Source organism: Schistocerca cancellata, chromosome 10 (genome assembly GCF_023864275.1).
Source record: "Schistocerca cancellata isolate TAMUIC-IGC-003103 chromosome 10, iqSchCanc2.1, whole genome shotgun sequence".
NCBI lineage: Eukaryota > Metazoa > Arthropoda > Insecta > Orthoptera > Acrididae > Schistocerca > Schistocerca cancellata.
The window spans coordinates 113892904-113908070 of record NC_064635.1 but is presented as its reverse complement, the minus strand read 5'-3'; the positions used below and the strand labels follow the sequence as shown (position 1 = coordinate 113908070).

Sequence of the window (15167 nt, the reverse complement as noted above, 5' to 3'; positions counted from 1 at the left end):
GAAAATTTGGGCCATAATTCTGACAGTATGCAGTTATAACCTTCTGAAAGTACAGCTTTTAAACATATGCACACACTCTGCCCCATTGCAGCTTTTTGATGCCCAAGTGCAAAATATTGAACAGTTCAGTGAGTAAGAGGATTATGAAATGCTGTTTTGACATTGGTAAGATGCTTTGCAGTTACATAGTTCCTTACGTGTAACTGGTGCCAGAGATCTCTTTGCTTTCAACATTTGCAGTACAGAAATACAGAGTAAATGAATAACACATTGATAATGTGAGCAGATGTCCTACATTAGGCAGGACTAAAAGTCTTGTTTTGCATCAACCAGTTGAAAAGTTTTAAGTTACTAACAGCCAACAAAGCAAACTGCTGTTTATATTATGGGTCTGCAGTACACCATATAATGGAGACGATGTGTCACAGACAGGAAAAACTAAAATACTGCTAAAAATGTAAGTTTTGGCCAAAAGGCCTTCTTCTGAAGTAGACATCTCACACACACACACACACACACACACACACACACACACACACACACACACACTTGCACACAAATGACCACTGTCTCTGGCTGCCAAGATCAGACTGCGAGCAACAGCGCACAATGGGAGAAGCGATCTGGGTGGAGGGAGTAAGGAGGAGGCTGGGGTGGAAAGTATATTGAAGGGAGAATAACCACCTGTGCAATTCAGAAAAAAATGATGATCCCGACTCCACAGGCTGTGAGGCAGTCTTTGAAGTGAAGAACACTGTGCTGGGCAGTGTGCTCAACAACTGGGTGGTCCAGCTGTTTCTCGGTCACAGTTTGGCAGTGACCATTCATGTGGAGGGACAGTCTGTTGGTTGTCATGCTCACATAGAATGCAGCAGAGTGGTTGTCGCATAGGTTGTAGATTACATGATTGCTTTCTCAGGTAGTCCCGCCTCTGATGGCATAAGTGATGCTTGTGATGGGGCTGGAGTAGGTGGTGGTGATGGGAGGATATATGAAGGTCTTTTGATCAAAAGCTTACTTGTTTAGCAGTCTTTTTGTTGTGTCTATCGACCTGCCAGTGCTTTCGTTTGGTAAGTCACATCGTCTTTGTTTTTAGATATAAGTCTTTTTGTTATACCTGTTTGTGACTCAACATCTCCACTATATGGTGAGTGGCAATTATCCTTTTCAAATATTGCCATTATTCCATCCTGGATTTCCCGTTGTCTGTGTCTACAATACATCTACATCTGAAACCAAGGGAAAGCACATTTGCAGACCAGTGAACTGTGCCAGTCTGCACTATCAACTAACACTTATAATCGCTTGTGTTTGATGTGAATGCTCGTAATAAAAACGAAAACTGTAAATACATTTGCATAAGTGTGAGTCAAAAAAAAATTCGTTACAGTTGTGATTTTGGTAGCAGATGGTATTGTGTTCTGCATTTGTGAAATAATAAAATACAGTGAACTTTAGGAAACTGCAAGTGCTAAAAGACTTGAAATTAATAATATGCCAGTGCCAGAAAGGAAGTGTGTTTTTAATAATGAATAACAAAAGAAATACCCATACATGAAAAAATCTATTTTTACTTGGGATGGGTGTGGGTGTGGGGGTGCAGAGGAGAAGGGGGGTGGGGGGGGGTGGGGGTGGGGTGGGGGGTGGGGGGGAGGTTAACATATATCTCACTACATATCAAAAGAGAGAAACATAAAAGAATGGTGTGTGTGTAAGTGCTCTTGTAGCACCACATTGACTACACATTTTAAGTGAAATTTTTGGTGATAAAGTTATAAAATTAGCAACTATTGAAGGAGTACTTGCTTACCACACTGTCCATCACAACTAGTCTTTCAGATCAATGGACTGTACTGCTAAACTAGTCCACTGTACTTTTGAACCAAAATATACTTGCAGCCATAGCTAAACTGAGGCAATTACATTGCTACTACTGTTATAATCTCTATTTTTTTCTTTAACATTAATACTGTATAACACGTGGTATGTCCATAATGTTCTGTACAAACTGAAATTCGTTCAATCTGAGTATGCCAGGTTAGGTGTAAGAGAGGGCCTGAAGGCCCTAATCTTGCCAGGTAAAATAAATGCATAAATAAATAAATGTTTTAGCCATTTGCCATTTCTCAACTAGAACGTGATCTGCAGAGATCTAATTTTTTATTTCCATAATGCCAGATGCATCAAACCATAAGCACATAAAAATATTTTCATTGCTTGTTAAATACTTTAATCCTACTGAGGGGATTCAAGTTAAAATATTAGATGTGAAATCTTTGCCTGAAGGAATTTCAGAAATCATTGCTCCAATTTTGAGCTAGTGTTTGAAAAATAACAACTTAAAATAAAAATAAAAAATTGCTGTAATACAAACTGCAATTCTGAAGGTTTATCCAGAAAGGGTGTCAACAACATCTTAACAAAACTAAAAGGAAATTTAGGTCATAACTTACTTGAGGTTGGGTGTTCTGCTCATATAATCCACAGTACTATCCAGATGGTTGATGATGTCCTTCCTATTGATATCAAAGACACTGTTCATCAAATATATTCTTATTTCTATGTGTACCCTGTATAGGTTAAAAATCTTGAAAATAAAAAATAAATAAAATAAAATAAAACAAGTATTGGGCTATGGTAAAACAAGGTGGCTTGCTATACTCTCTGCAGTCAAAAATCCTCTGACAAAGTTTATTCCTCTGAAATCACATTTTGGAACTCAAAATAAAGATACATTTGTTATCAAATCATTCTCAGGAAACCCTTTATCACAAGCCTGTACTTTTTTCACAATCAAGTACCAACTTTTCACACTGCAGTTCAAAGAACAGAGTGTCAAACAATAACAGTTTTTGAAGTAAGTACTGTGTTAAATGTTTTAAAAGCTAATTTAGTTACCAAGTGTGAAGACTGTTTCATAACATTATATGTCAGATCAGTTCTTGGTGAATCAGAAAATGAGATTATCATCAGAGACCGCAAAATCTGAACAGTACGTCCACACTTTTTTTCAAACTGCAACGGGATGTTTAAATAAGTGCTCTGAATCCACTGAAAGTTCACAGGACTACAGTCTGGCAACACTGAAGGCAGGGGCACCACAATGCAAGAATACACAAAAGACTGAAGGTTTCATTTGTGAAATGGCTCTTTCAACTATAATAGTAGGCGATACTGGCCTGTATGAAGAGTATGTATATATCAAACAGTATATCATCACCATCACCATCTTCTTCTCCTTCATTTCAAACATTAGGCCATTTTTTGTTTCGCTTGTTCTGGTACCCATCACTTCCTCAGTCTTCTATGATTTCTTCTTCCAACTGGCTTAAATCATCTTATATGGAGAGGTAATCTTTCTCCACTTATTCTTTCAAGACATTCATTCCAGTTTCTTCTGTTTTCTTGTATTTTATTTTTATTTTCTTGTTTGTTACTGAAGATATTAAATATACTCAGTTCTTCACTAATTCATGTATTTCTAAATCTGTCATCTCTTGTGCATTCCTTTACTGCTCTATAAAACTCATCTCCATTCTTTGTATGTGACTTTCTTGGTGTTTAGTTATAACCCATGATTCATTTCTGTAAACAAAAATTGGAACTGTCACAGTCTTATAAAATTTCAATTTTGTCCTTTCCTCGCTTTATTTTTTAGACATCTGTTTAACATTCCACATACATTCCCAAACTTTGCTAATTTCTTCTCTACATCTTCATCATACTCATATGCGACATCGCAACCTAAATAATTAAGATGTTTGACCTGTTCTATTGTTGCTTATAATATATACATATACTATCACCAAAGATATTAGAAAAATGGAGATTGAAAAAAATAATCTAGTGACTGTTGGGTAGAAATTATTTCACACAGTAATATGAACAATGTGCCTTATACCAGTTTCCCTAAATGTATTAAACTCTATTCTTTGTTTACCTGGAACTAACACCCTCACTGAATGAGTGTTTTCTGATAAGAATGGTTTGTGGACAAATGACAAGGATGCTCTTTCAGTATAGAGTTTGAAAACTATGCTAATTAATAAGGTGAGCTTTACTCACACTTCTGTAAATTTTTACAAAATGTTGTGTGGTAAATTGGACTAACTGAAGATGAACCATTCATCAGAAAAATATCAATGAGGAATGATTCCTGCACTAATAATTCGTCAACTGTTTGGTTGGAGTGAATTCAGAGCTACTATAACCACATTATTTCTTTTTATATTTATTTATTTACTTATTTATTTACATATTATTAGCTTCAGAGCTTCATATTAATGATGAAACAATTCCATGCATTCTCTTTTGCCCTTTGTTCCACTGACAAAAATTTACAATGTTACATTTTCTTGTTTAAAAAAAAAAAAGCTCACCTTAGTCATTAAAGAAGTAGCACAGATTAATTATTAACATCGCTGTTGTGTGTTACATTCCTTGGATTTTAAATCTAACACTGTTTAGCTGAAGTACACTTGCAGGTGATGTGCTATTCTCCAATGTGAATGGCACAATCAAATTGTATATTGAAAATTGTTCAACTACATTTGAAAATAATTCTTCAGTTGCTTAGAATTATTCATTTTGATTTTTTGGGTGTGTATATATAGCTGCAGATTATCAGTATGAGAATACTGTCAAAATAATGTTGAATTTATAAGTGCATGAAGTTGACATATTTCGTACTCATATTACTTACCTATTTCTCGCATAGAAAAACAAGTGGCCCTGAACGAGATTTGAAAACACATTGGACAGATGAGTTCACCTATGCCCTCCTATTCCCTCTCCATTAAAATCGCATGAATGGGCAGACTCTAGTTGGCATTCCACTGTACAGTACTTCATGCTTGAGCATTAGGCAGAGCGAGTGACAAACAACTAGTACACATGAAAGTTTAAAAGCTGTACCTTCTGAAGTTTGCAACTCAGTACTATCAGAATTATAGCCCAAATTTTCGCACGGGATCGATTGCGGCTGCAAATCTCTTGCAAGCATACTTTTTTCTCCTTAAAATATGAGATCAAGTTGGTAACATTACCTTGTCAGAGTACAGATTATGGTAGTCTACAACAAGAACACATTTTAATCAGTGATGCAATTGAAGCATGATAAAGGTGTCACATACAGCAATGTGGAAATAACTCTAGTGAAAAATGTCTACGAGGTTAACAAAGCAGACTTCCTCTCCTGTTTTTACCTCTCACAGTAAGTAATCTCACATTAGTTCATTCGAATTTTGTGGGGTGATAAATATGCCACCCACTACAGGAGATAGTTACTCCCTAATTCTGATTTATTACACTCAAAAATAAAAAAAAACAGAAACATTTCAGAATCTCTGTAAGAAATAAACTCAACAGAGGGTCTCAAATCACAGACTGACAAAATGTAAATGAGAACTTACTAATTTTCTAAAAGCAAAGATTACCAGATATCTTAAAAGTGTAGCATAAAGTGCAGAAGAAACTGATATAGTCAAACATTATTTAAAGAATGCTGTTAAAAAGCACAGTGTCTACACTATGAAGGTAACTTACCGACAAAGTTCTGGGGAGAACCAGTCTCTGCAGCAGTGCTGCTCACAAACAGATTCTCATGGAGACTCTATACGAGATGACAGCAAAAGAAGCGAAGACGAGAACAACACTAGGCATTTGACATCTAGGAGTTTTTGGTGGTACAGTGCACATCCATATTCTGAATGCCAACAGACATATAAGGGACATGAAAAACACCGGAAATACTTCATGGCTACTGTGCAAAAAGCAAAACATACTGTTTATGTGAACCAACTCATCACAGAACAATAAAGGAATGGGATGTAGTTTTCAGTGGTGAAATGATCCACAAGGTTCGAGTGTAGTCAATATTTCTTCTTTGTAACAATAGTATCAAGAGATCCACAATAATTCTGATCATTAACAAGAATAAAACTGAATATTTAAACTATTCATGGATAAGGAGGATAATGAAATTACAGTAACAGGATCAGAGTAAGTTGAATCAGCTGTATGGAACTATTACTCATTTATGAAACATGACCTCTCAAGAAAACTGCATGAAAGAATTCAGTCCCAGTGAAGATGCTGAGCTGCCACAGCTTCTGAGGTCTGGCAGAATATGTAAACCTAAGAAGCTGGATGAGTATTTGCATTTTTTCCACAGGTTTACCCGACTCAGATCTGGGAACACTGAAGTTCAATTAAGATAGAAGCTCAAGCAATGAATTAAAATTTGTCCCATGGCCAGGACTTGAGCCCAGGTCTCCTGCTTACTGGGCAGATATGTTACCCACCACACCATCCTGGCATTGTAGCTAACACTGTTACACACACTACCCTGGTCCAATGCCCTCCCTAACATAAGGTTCATTTCACACCTCAGCCCATCTTGATTTTCCCCTTCTTAAATTGTCAGTATTGCTGAGGAACAGTGCCCCAGCTTTGTACATAGTGGGGAAATCCTGCCTGTACCTCAGGTGTAGGTGATCTATTGGCTGATGGAATTACATTTTTCTGGAGACATAAACAGTCTCAACTTTAGAATGAGATTTTCACTCTCAGGTGGTAGAGCACTTGCCCGTGAAAGGCAAAGGTTCTGAGTTCGAGTCTCGGTCCGGCACACAGTTTTAATCTGCCAGGAGATTTCATATCAGTGCACACTCGGCTGCAGAGTTTTATTTATTTATTTATCTCTTGTTCCGGTCATCCATGTTGTGACAGTATCACAGGATATGGAACGTGTCAATTTTACAAGCTTTTGGCCAGAATTTATGGTAATACATAAAACAAAACAAAAGCAGTAAACAGTAACTTAGGTCCCACTACAAAAAAAATACATGTTAGATATAGATAGAGATTACAAAACAAAAAACAGTGAACAGTAACTTAGGTCCCACAACAAAAATACATTTTAGAGAGAGATAAAGATTACAAAATAATAAGTGTTACAAAGAAATAAATATTGCAAAATATATGTTTACAATAAAAATATTCGGTATTACAAATAAAAATTTGGGCATACATTTGCAATTTACAATACAAGAGATGTTAAACACTGTAGTTCAGGAACTCTTCTAATGTATAAAATGATCCTTGCAATAGGAACTGCCTTAAGGTTTTTTTAAACAGGAGATCATCATCTATCAAACACATAATTCTTGAAGGGAGGGCATTAAAAGTCTTACAGCCACTGAAATGGACTCCTTTCTGCACCATACTTAGATTTGGCTGTTCATAGTGGATATCATGTTTCCTTCTAGTATTGTGACTGTGATATGCACTATTCAGCTTAAAGATGGATTTTTCTTTCCTTATGAAGCACATCAATGAGAATATATATTGTGCAGTGGATGTAAGTATTTCAAGCTTCTTAAAAAGATTCCTGCATGTGGCTCTAGGATGGACTCCACACATGATCCTTATGGCTCTTTTTTGTACACACAGTACTTTTTTAGCCAGTGGCTGATTTCCCCAAAATATAATTCCAAATGCCATAATTGCATGAAAGTAACCATAATACGCTGACTTCATGGTTTCCATATTTCTATAAGAAGAAACAATGCGCAATGCATATGTTGCTGAACTTAGTCTTTTGCACAGATCCACGATGTGGTTGGACCAATTCAGTTTGCTATCAATATGGAAGCCTAGGTATTTTGAGGAATCTACCCTGTTTATTGTCTGCTCACCTACCTTTACAAATATTTCCTCATCTTTGGATGTTTTGTGGAACTGAATGTAGTTTGTTTTACAGTAATTTAAAATAAGACCATTAATGCTGAACCAGTTCACCGTTTCATTTAAAACCTTACTTGCCGTTACTTCAAGCTTGTCTTCCGAATTATCAATAAGTAGTGTAGTGTCATCCGCGAAAATGGTGAATCTACAATATTCCGTAGAGAGAGGAAGATCATTTATAAATATTATAAAAAGTAGGGGGCCCAGAACTGAGCCCTGCGGCACTCCACATGTGATGGTACCCCATTCTGAAGATATTGGGACACCATCTTGACTATCTACTACAACTTTTTGTTTTCTGTTTGACAGATATGAGTCGAGCCATTTCCCTGCTGCACCACTTATACCGAGATGTGCAGCTTTTTGTAAAAGAATTTGGTGATTTACACAGTCAAATGCTTTTGTTAGGTCACAAAATATGCCAATCACTTTCAGTTTTTTGTTGATAGATTCCAAGAGTTTGCCAGTAAATGCAAATATTGCATCTTCTGTTGACAAACCTTTCTGAAATCCAAACTGACTTTTGCTGAAGCTATTGTGTTCACGGAGATGCTTAACTATCCTGGCATGCATTAGTTTCTCTAAAACTTTTGAAAAGCTTGTCAGTAGTGATATTGGCCTATAGTTAGCAGTATCCATCTTATCCCCCTTCTTATACAGCGGTTTTACAACTGCATACTTAAGCCTCTCAGGAACTATTCCTTGCTTAAGTGATGCATCAAAAATGTGGCAAAGGACTTTACTTACATGGCTGGAGCAGTATTTTAATAATTTGTTAGAAATTTTGTCAATTCCAGCAGAGTTTTTACTTTTCAGGGATTTAATAACTCTTTCAATTTCTTGAACAGTGACTGTTTTTACCTTCATGTGTTGCACTAAACCAGGTACTCTAGCTTTCAAAAGATTGATGGCTTGCTTCATGGACCCTTGTAAACCTATTTTTTCTGTTACTGTTAAAAAATTGTAGTTGAATGTATCTGCAACTGTTTTTGGATCGCTAACAAGATTACCCTCACTTTTGATTTGGATATTTTCACTACAAACTGCATTTTTCCCCGTTTCCTTCTTTACAAATTTCCAGATAGTTTTTACTTTATTGCTCGAGTTGTCAATTTCTGCCTTCAAGCACATGTTCTTTGCTGCCTGAATTGTCTTATTCAGAACTTTATTGTAGATTTTATAGTGTGTAATCCTACTGTTATCATTTGAACTCCTGGCTGCAGCATATAGTTCTCTTCTTGTTTTACAAGAGATTTTGATGCCTTTAGTAATCCAAGGCTTGTTTCCAGATTTGAACAGGTTTTCTCTCACTGATGTTTTAGGAAATGCTTCTTCAGAAAGGCTTGTAACTTCATTGATAAATATATTAAATTTTGAATTAACATCAACTATAGCATATACAGGAGACCAGTCCACAAGCCGTAATTGCTGATTAAAGGTTTCAGTGATGTGTCTGTTTATAATCCTAAATGTTTTCCAAATGAAATTTTCTTTTCTTTGTACATTCATTTGGTTTAGAGTGAGGAATTGCCCTTCATGATCAGAGAGACCATTTATAATATTTTTCATGGTTAAATTATTGCAAATATCCTTATCTACAAATACATTATCTATTAAAGTGCTAGGGCTGGCAGTTACTCTAGTTGGAGTGTTCACAAGTGGTACTAAATTGTAACAGTACATTAAATGTTCAAAATCTGTCTTGTTTCTATTTTCTGTTAAAAGGTCCACATTGAAGTCACCCATAACAATGATAGATTTAGTTTTCCTACATAGGTCGGCCAGAAGTGATTCAGTTTGTCTTAGAAATACATTTAGATTTCCAGCAGGTGCCCTGTAAACAGCCAGAACAATAACAGTTGCACTATCTGCTGTTAACTCAATACCACACACCTCAAAATGTTGTTCATCACAGTATTTGCTTAAATCTAGGGATTTATACACTATATTATTTTTTATAAATATTGCAACACCACCTTTTTCCATAACAGATCTACAGTAATGAGTAGCTAAACTAAAGTTCTCAATCTGTATCATGTGGATCCCATTCATAACGTGATGTTCTGAGAAACACAGTATATCAGGCTCACTTTCACACTCGTCTTTTAAATTTACTAGCAACTGGTCTATTTTATTCTTGAGGCTACATATATTTTGGTGGAATAAAGACAAAGTTTGATTTTTTCTCACCTCTGCATTTGCGTGATGTTTGCTAGGAGTGGCTTTTTTCAGTACATTAGTTGATAGTATTGCTTGGGGTGTGGAAAACTCATATTGAACACACGAGAGTGATGCTTCACGCAACTTTGAATCCTCATCTCTCGTGTTACTCACCATAAAAAACGCTGAGTTTGTTTTCTGTTGCGTGTAGGACGGGGAATAGTTACCGCTGAATATGTTGTTTTAGCAGTTGGTTCCGCCACTGACGATTCTGCTGCTTTTGAGGATGCTTCTTTTTCTTTTGCTGAGACTGGTCCCATACCGGTACATGGAATTTTTCTGTTCGCTCTCTCTCTGTTCGCAATGATTTCTTTTATCATTTTACATACAACGTTTTTTCCTTCATAATTTAGATGCATTCCGTGTTTGGTATGCTGGCATCTGTCCAATTTGCCTATATCAAGGACGCTACATTTTCCAAACAAAGAACACATCTGTTTTATTTTAATGTTAGTTTTACAAATTTCTTTATTTACACACGAGTAATGTCTGTGTGGTAATGTTGCAGCTATCGTATTTTTTTGTTTACTGCGTTCCAGGTATTTCTTTAGTTCAGTGAGACAGTTATTTGCTTCGTTTTTCGCAACATCATTTGCACCCGCTATACACACGACATAGTCATTTTTTCCCGACATTTTGTCTTGTAAATCAACACCAATAATGTTTTTTGCTGTTGCTCCTGGCTTCACAAAACCTGTTGCGTCGTATTTCGTGTTTTCTTTGAATAGTCTCGTCATTTTTCTGCCGTGACTGTCCGTTAAAAATAATACATTACTTTCATCTTTGCACTGTTGTACATTTTGATTGATAGTGTCTTTCTCATTACTACGTGCAGAGTGAAAATCTCATTCTGGAAACAACCCCAGACTGTGGCTAAGCCATGTCTCGACAATATCCTTTCTTCCAGGGGTGCTAGTTCTGCAAGGTTCGCAGGAGAGCTTCTGTGAAGCTTGAAAAGTAGGAGACGAGGTACTGGCAGAAGTAAAGCTGTGAGGATGGAGCGTGAGTCGTGCTTGGGTAGCTCAGTTGGTAGAGCACTTGCCAGTGAAAGGCAAAGGTCCCAAGTTCAAATCTCAGTCTGGCACACAGTTTTAATCTGCCAGGAAGTTTCAGTTTCAACTTTATCTTCAATAGTTCACTACTTCAGCTTCTATCCTTATCAATGATAAAGTTGAGACTCAAAACGTCTCTAGGAAAATGTAATTCCATCAGATCAATAGATTAATTGAAGCTTTTTTATCAGTAGACACATGTAGTCATGGGATTTCTTCAACATGTCTTCAATAATGTATTTTATATATAAATTGAAGAAATAGATCTAATTCCTATTTTTTTAAAATAGCAATTTAGGATTTAAAACAAGGGAGTCACTGGTAGACCTTAAGAGCTGAACAAGATCCTGAAAAATCTGAATTATAAGAGATCAACTGCAGATCCCTACGAGGAAACAAATTCCCATTGTAGTTTACACAGACAACGAGTCGACTACCTGCAAAAATCGCAACTGAAGAATGCATTCAAAGAAGAGCTGAAAGAAAAATTCTAACTCTTGGACCTCTGACAGGCTTCAAACTGCATGCACATCAGACTGCATACACAATTACACCATGGGGCCTTTTGTTGTTAGAACAAACTTGTTTGAGTTTGAACAAACTCATTATCTGAAGCAGGTACTGGGTAAGTACAATGTGAAGGGCTGAAGACTTATCTCAATACAATTACATAAAAACAGAGCTCCCACTCATGAAATGAATACAAAAACTGAGGAAGAAAGAGAACCAACGAAGAACACTGTTTGCTAAAGCGCCATTGCTAGTCAGACAACTGCACAGTTAGTCACCAGAAGCCCAGTCCTTCCACGAAGAGACTCATGTCTTAACCACTGCACCATCCCACTTAGTGACATGACAACAAAAGCATAGGAAAGGCTCCAGCATTATCATCACATGAATGACTTTAAGGTACAATAATGTAATGCCTGTGTTGTTAAGAAGAATGATGCAATGTTCCTTTGAAGATGCATTCATGTCCAAAGGAACAGGTACTGTGGTAGCTACAGTCATCATGAAATATATGAAACATATTCACAGTTGTGTTATGGGCAACCAGCAGCTATATAAGGAAATGACAAAAATGAAAATCTGTGCCAAAGCAGGACTCAAAGCCAGATTTCCTGCTTTATGTCAGTGGTCACCTTGACCTTTTGGCTATACGTGCACAACTCATGCCCAGACTAAAATGACATATGTAAGTTTGAGTCTGGCCACAGGTCATGCACAGACAACCAAAGTGGTTAAGGTGACCACTCATATCAAGTGGGAAATCCGGGTTCGAGTCCCGGTCTAGTACAGATTTTCATTATTGTCATTTGCTTACACAGCTGATTGTTGTTCATATTCATAAATGTGAATACATTTGATGTATATCAATGATTCTCTACTATGAAAGTCAGTAGACCCAAATTTGGTGTGACACTGAATGTTACAATCTATTTCTTGCTGCATTCCTATCTTTGCTGAATTAATTTTATTGCTATGTACACTCCACCTGAGGTTAGCTATATGTTTTGAGTGCCCAGTGTTGTGTATTTTCCACTGTATAAATTACTAATAAAATATATTTAACATACTGCAAACCTCTTGAGCTAGAATACATATATCTGAAACAAGTGACAAAGTTAGTACTGTTCTCTACATAGAATATAAGGAAAACATAGTTTAAATTTCTGATGGGCAAAGGTTCCGGCACTGTTACCATTTCATCACTGCAAATATAAACATTCAACTTATATTCAATAAGTTAATAGTATTGAAGCATATAGCTGCAATAATGGCCTATCATAATTGGTTTATAACAAAGTGGTAGCCTATGTACAAGTTTCAAGATAGTTTTTAATATATTCTATTATCTAATGAATGTAATATTTATAGTAATGTAATTCTGCTTTCATTTTTACAAAAGTAAACAAAAGAAAACAAAGATAAAATTAAGACTAGAACCTTCATTCATAAAGTATATGATTAAAAAATTAGAATGGATATTACTCAACAAAAATGTTCAGTCTAATGTATAACCAAACTATTCATTCAGTTAAATTACAATGGAAGAAGACAACAATGAAATTAATTATTATTCTTCAGTGTGAAAAGAGACGAATCAATGAACTGACGATACTTTTCAAAAAAATATCAAAATATCATAAATCAAAAACTGCTGTGGAAAGACATGTATGACTCTTTCATCAAACTTTACCTTTATGCAATGGTGTGGACCGTTCATTGTTGCCAAGATTCATATCTGCTGAGTGGTTCAGAAGAACTTTAATTACATCAGGTTTAGAGTCTGGATTAACAGACAGGAAAAGTGGTGTTTCTCCTTCATGAGTTATTACATCCTTAATGTCTTGCCCTGCAAGTTAGAATTAAACTTTTGATAGGAACTTCAGTCACACATTTAAGCATCTCAATTAAAATCCTTTTTCTAATTAGGCAAGCTTTTGGACCCAATGGCTCCTTCTTCAGGCAGAAGGGTTGAAGGGAAAGGAAGAGGGATGAAGGAAAAGGATTGGAGAGGTCTAGGAAAAGGTGTAGATTTCTGGAATGACACCCAGAACCTAGGGTTTGGGGAGACTAACTGGACGGGACAAGAAGGCAAGAGTTTTTCCTTCTCATCCCGTGTCATGATTTTTCTTTAGCCTGGCTTCAACAGATATTAATACAATATTGGAGTGTCTGTGTTATTCCAAATTATGATGCAATGTTCCTTCTGACCTGCAATATGTTCAAAGAAACATTGCATCATAATTTGAAATCTTCCATATGACATTATTGAATGAAAATATGCTAAATATGTCAATTTATTGATTTGTCTCTACCCAAGATTTGCAATGATTCTAAGTGCAGATATGTCTGAACTAAGTTGTCTCGGGGGTTCCAAAGTTTACTTTTTCAAATTTAAATTCTCATTAATGTGGACACCTAAGAATTCTGAAGTTTCCACCTTATTTATTATTTCCTCACCATCTACCATCTGTTAACACTTATCATTGGTGTAGTGCCCTTAGATATGCAGGACCTAATATGTTGACCTAATTGAGGAGGAGACCATGCACAGAAATCCAATGAATGATACTTTTTAAGAACTTTGTTTAGCATTTCTTCTGTTTCTGTATGTACGCTTGGAGTGATTATAATACTAATGTCATCTACAAAAGGAACTAATTCTGCTTTTTGCAACTAGACAGAAGATCATTTACACATATGAGGAACAATAGTGGACCTAAAATTGAGCCTTGGGGAACCCCATACATGATTTCTTTCCAGTCAGAATTATGTACCTGGACTATATTAGTTGAATTACTGAGAACAGCTTCCTGCATTCTTTTGGTCAGGTATGATATTATCCATCGATTGGCTATACTGTCAATCCTATGAAACTTCAATTTATGTAGGAGAGTACACTGATTCATTCAGTCAAATGCCTTAGACAGGCTGCAGAACATACCAATAAGCACTATTTTATTATTTAATGCTTGTAAAATGTGACAACTTCAATCTCTATTTACTTAGGTGAATCAAGAAACTTTAAATGTGTGCAATTTATTGTGTAACCTAAATTTAAAGGATTTTTTAAAAGTACTCATGTAAGATACCTCACACTTTTTATTCTTTAAGGTCAATTGCCACTTTTTACACCATACAGGTAGTGTCTAAATCAGTTTGTAATTCTTTTTGGTCTTGTGATGACTGTTTTAGATGATAAATTATCACATCATTTGCAAACATTGTAACAGAACTGCTCAGATTGTCTCCTAGTTTATATAGATTAGGAAAAGCAGAGAGCCTGTAATAGTTCCTTGTGAAACTACGCAACACTTCTGTTTCACTTGATGACATCTGCCAGTTACTATGACTGGTTTCCTGTCCATATGACTGTTATATTATGGACAGGAAACCATGAAACCAGTCACACGACTGAAATGATACTCCATGGAAATATACGAGGGCGGTTCAGAAAGTAACCTCCGATCGGTCACAGTGCGGGTTGTGGGGGGAGTAGCGACGCCATCTGTGCGTTCACGCACTCAACAGGTCAGTCGGCATCAAGCCATAGTCGAGTGAACGTCGTACCTGCGCTAGTTTAGTTTTTGTGGCAGTTTGAAATGTGTGCTGCAATAGAAAACCCCGCCAAATGTGAAGTGC

The 15167-nt window shown here is 36.2% G+C and overlaps 1 protein-coding gene across 4 annotated transcripts in view; it reads right to left on the bottom strand.

The window, feature by feature from the left end:
• Positions 1 to 15167, bottom strand: part of LOC126106467 (ankyrin repeat and protein kinase domain-containing protein 1-like) — a 206086-nt gene that overhangs the window by 135728 nt on the left and 55191 nt on the right. For all 4 annotated transcript variants that reach the window (XM_049912752.1, XM_049912751.1, XM_049912753.1 and 1 more), the window contains exon 3: positions 13219 to 13374. In XM_049912752.1, the coding sequence (XP_049768709.1) occupies positions 13219 to 13374 (156 nt within the window). The remainder of the gene's footprint in view (positions 1 to 13218; positions 13375 to 15167) is intronic.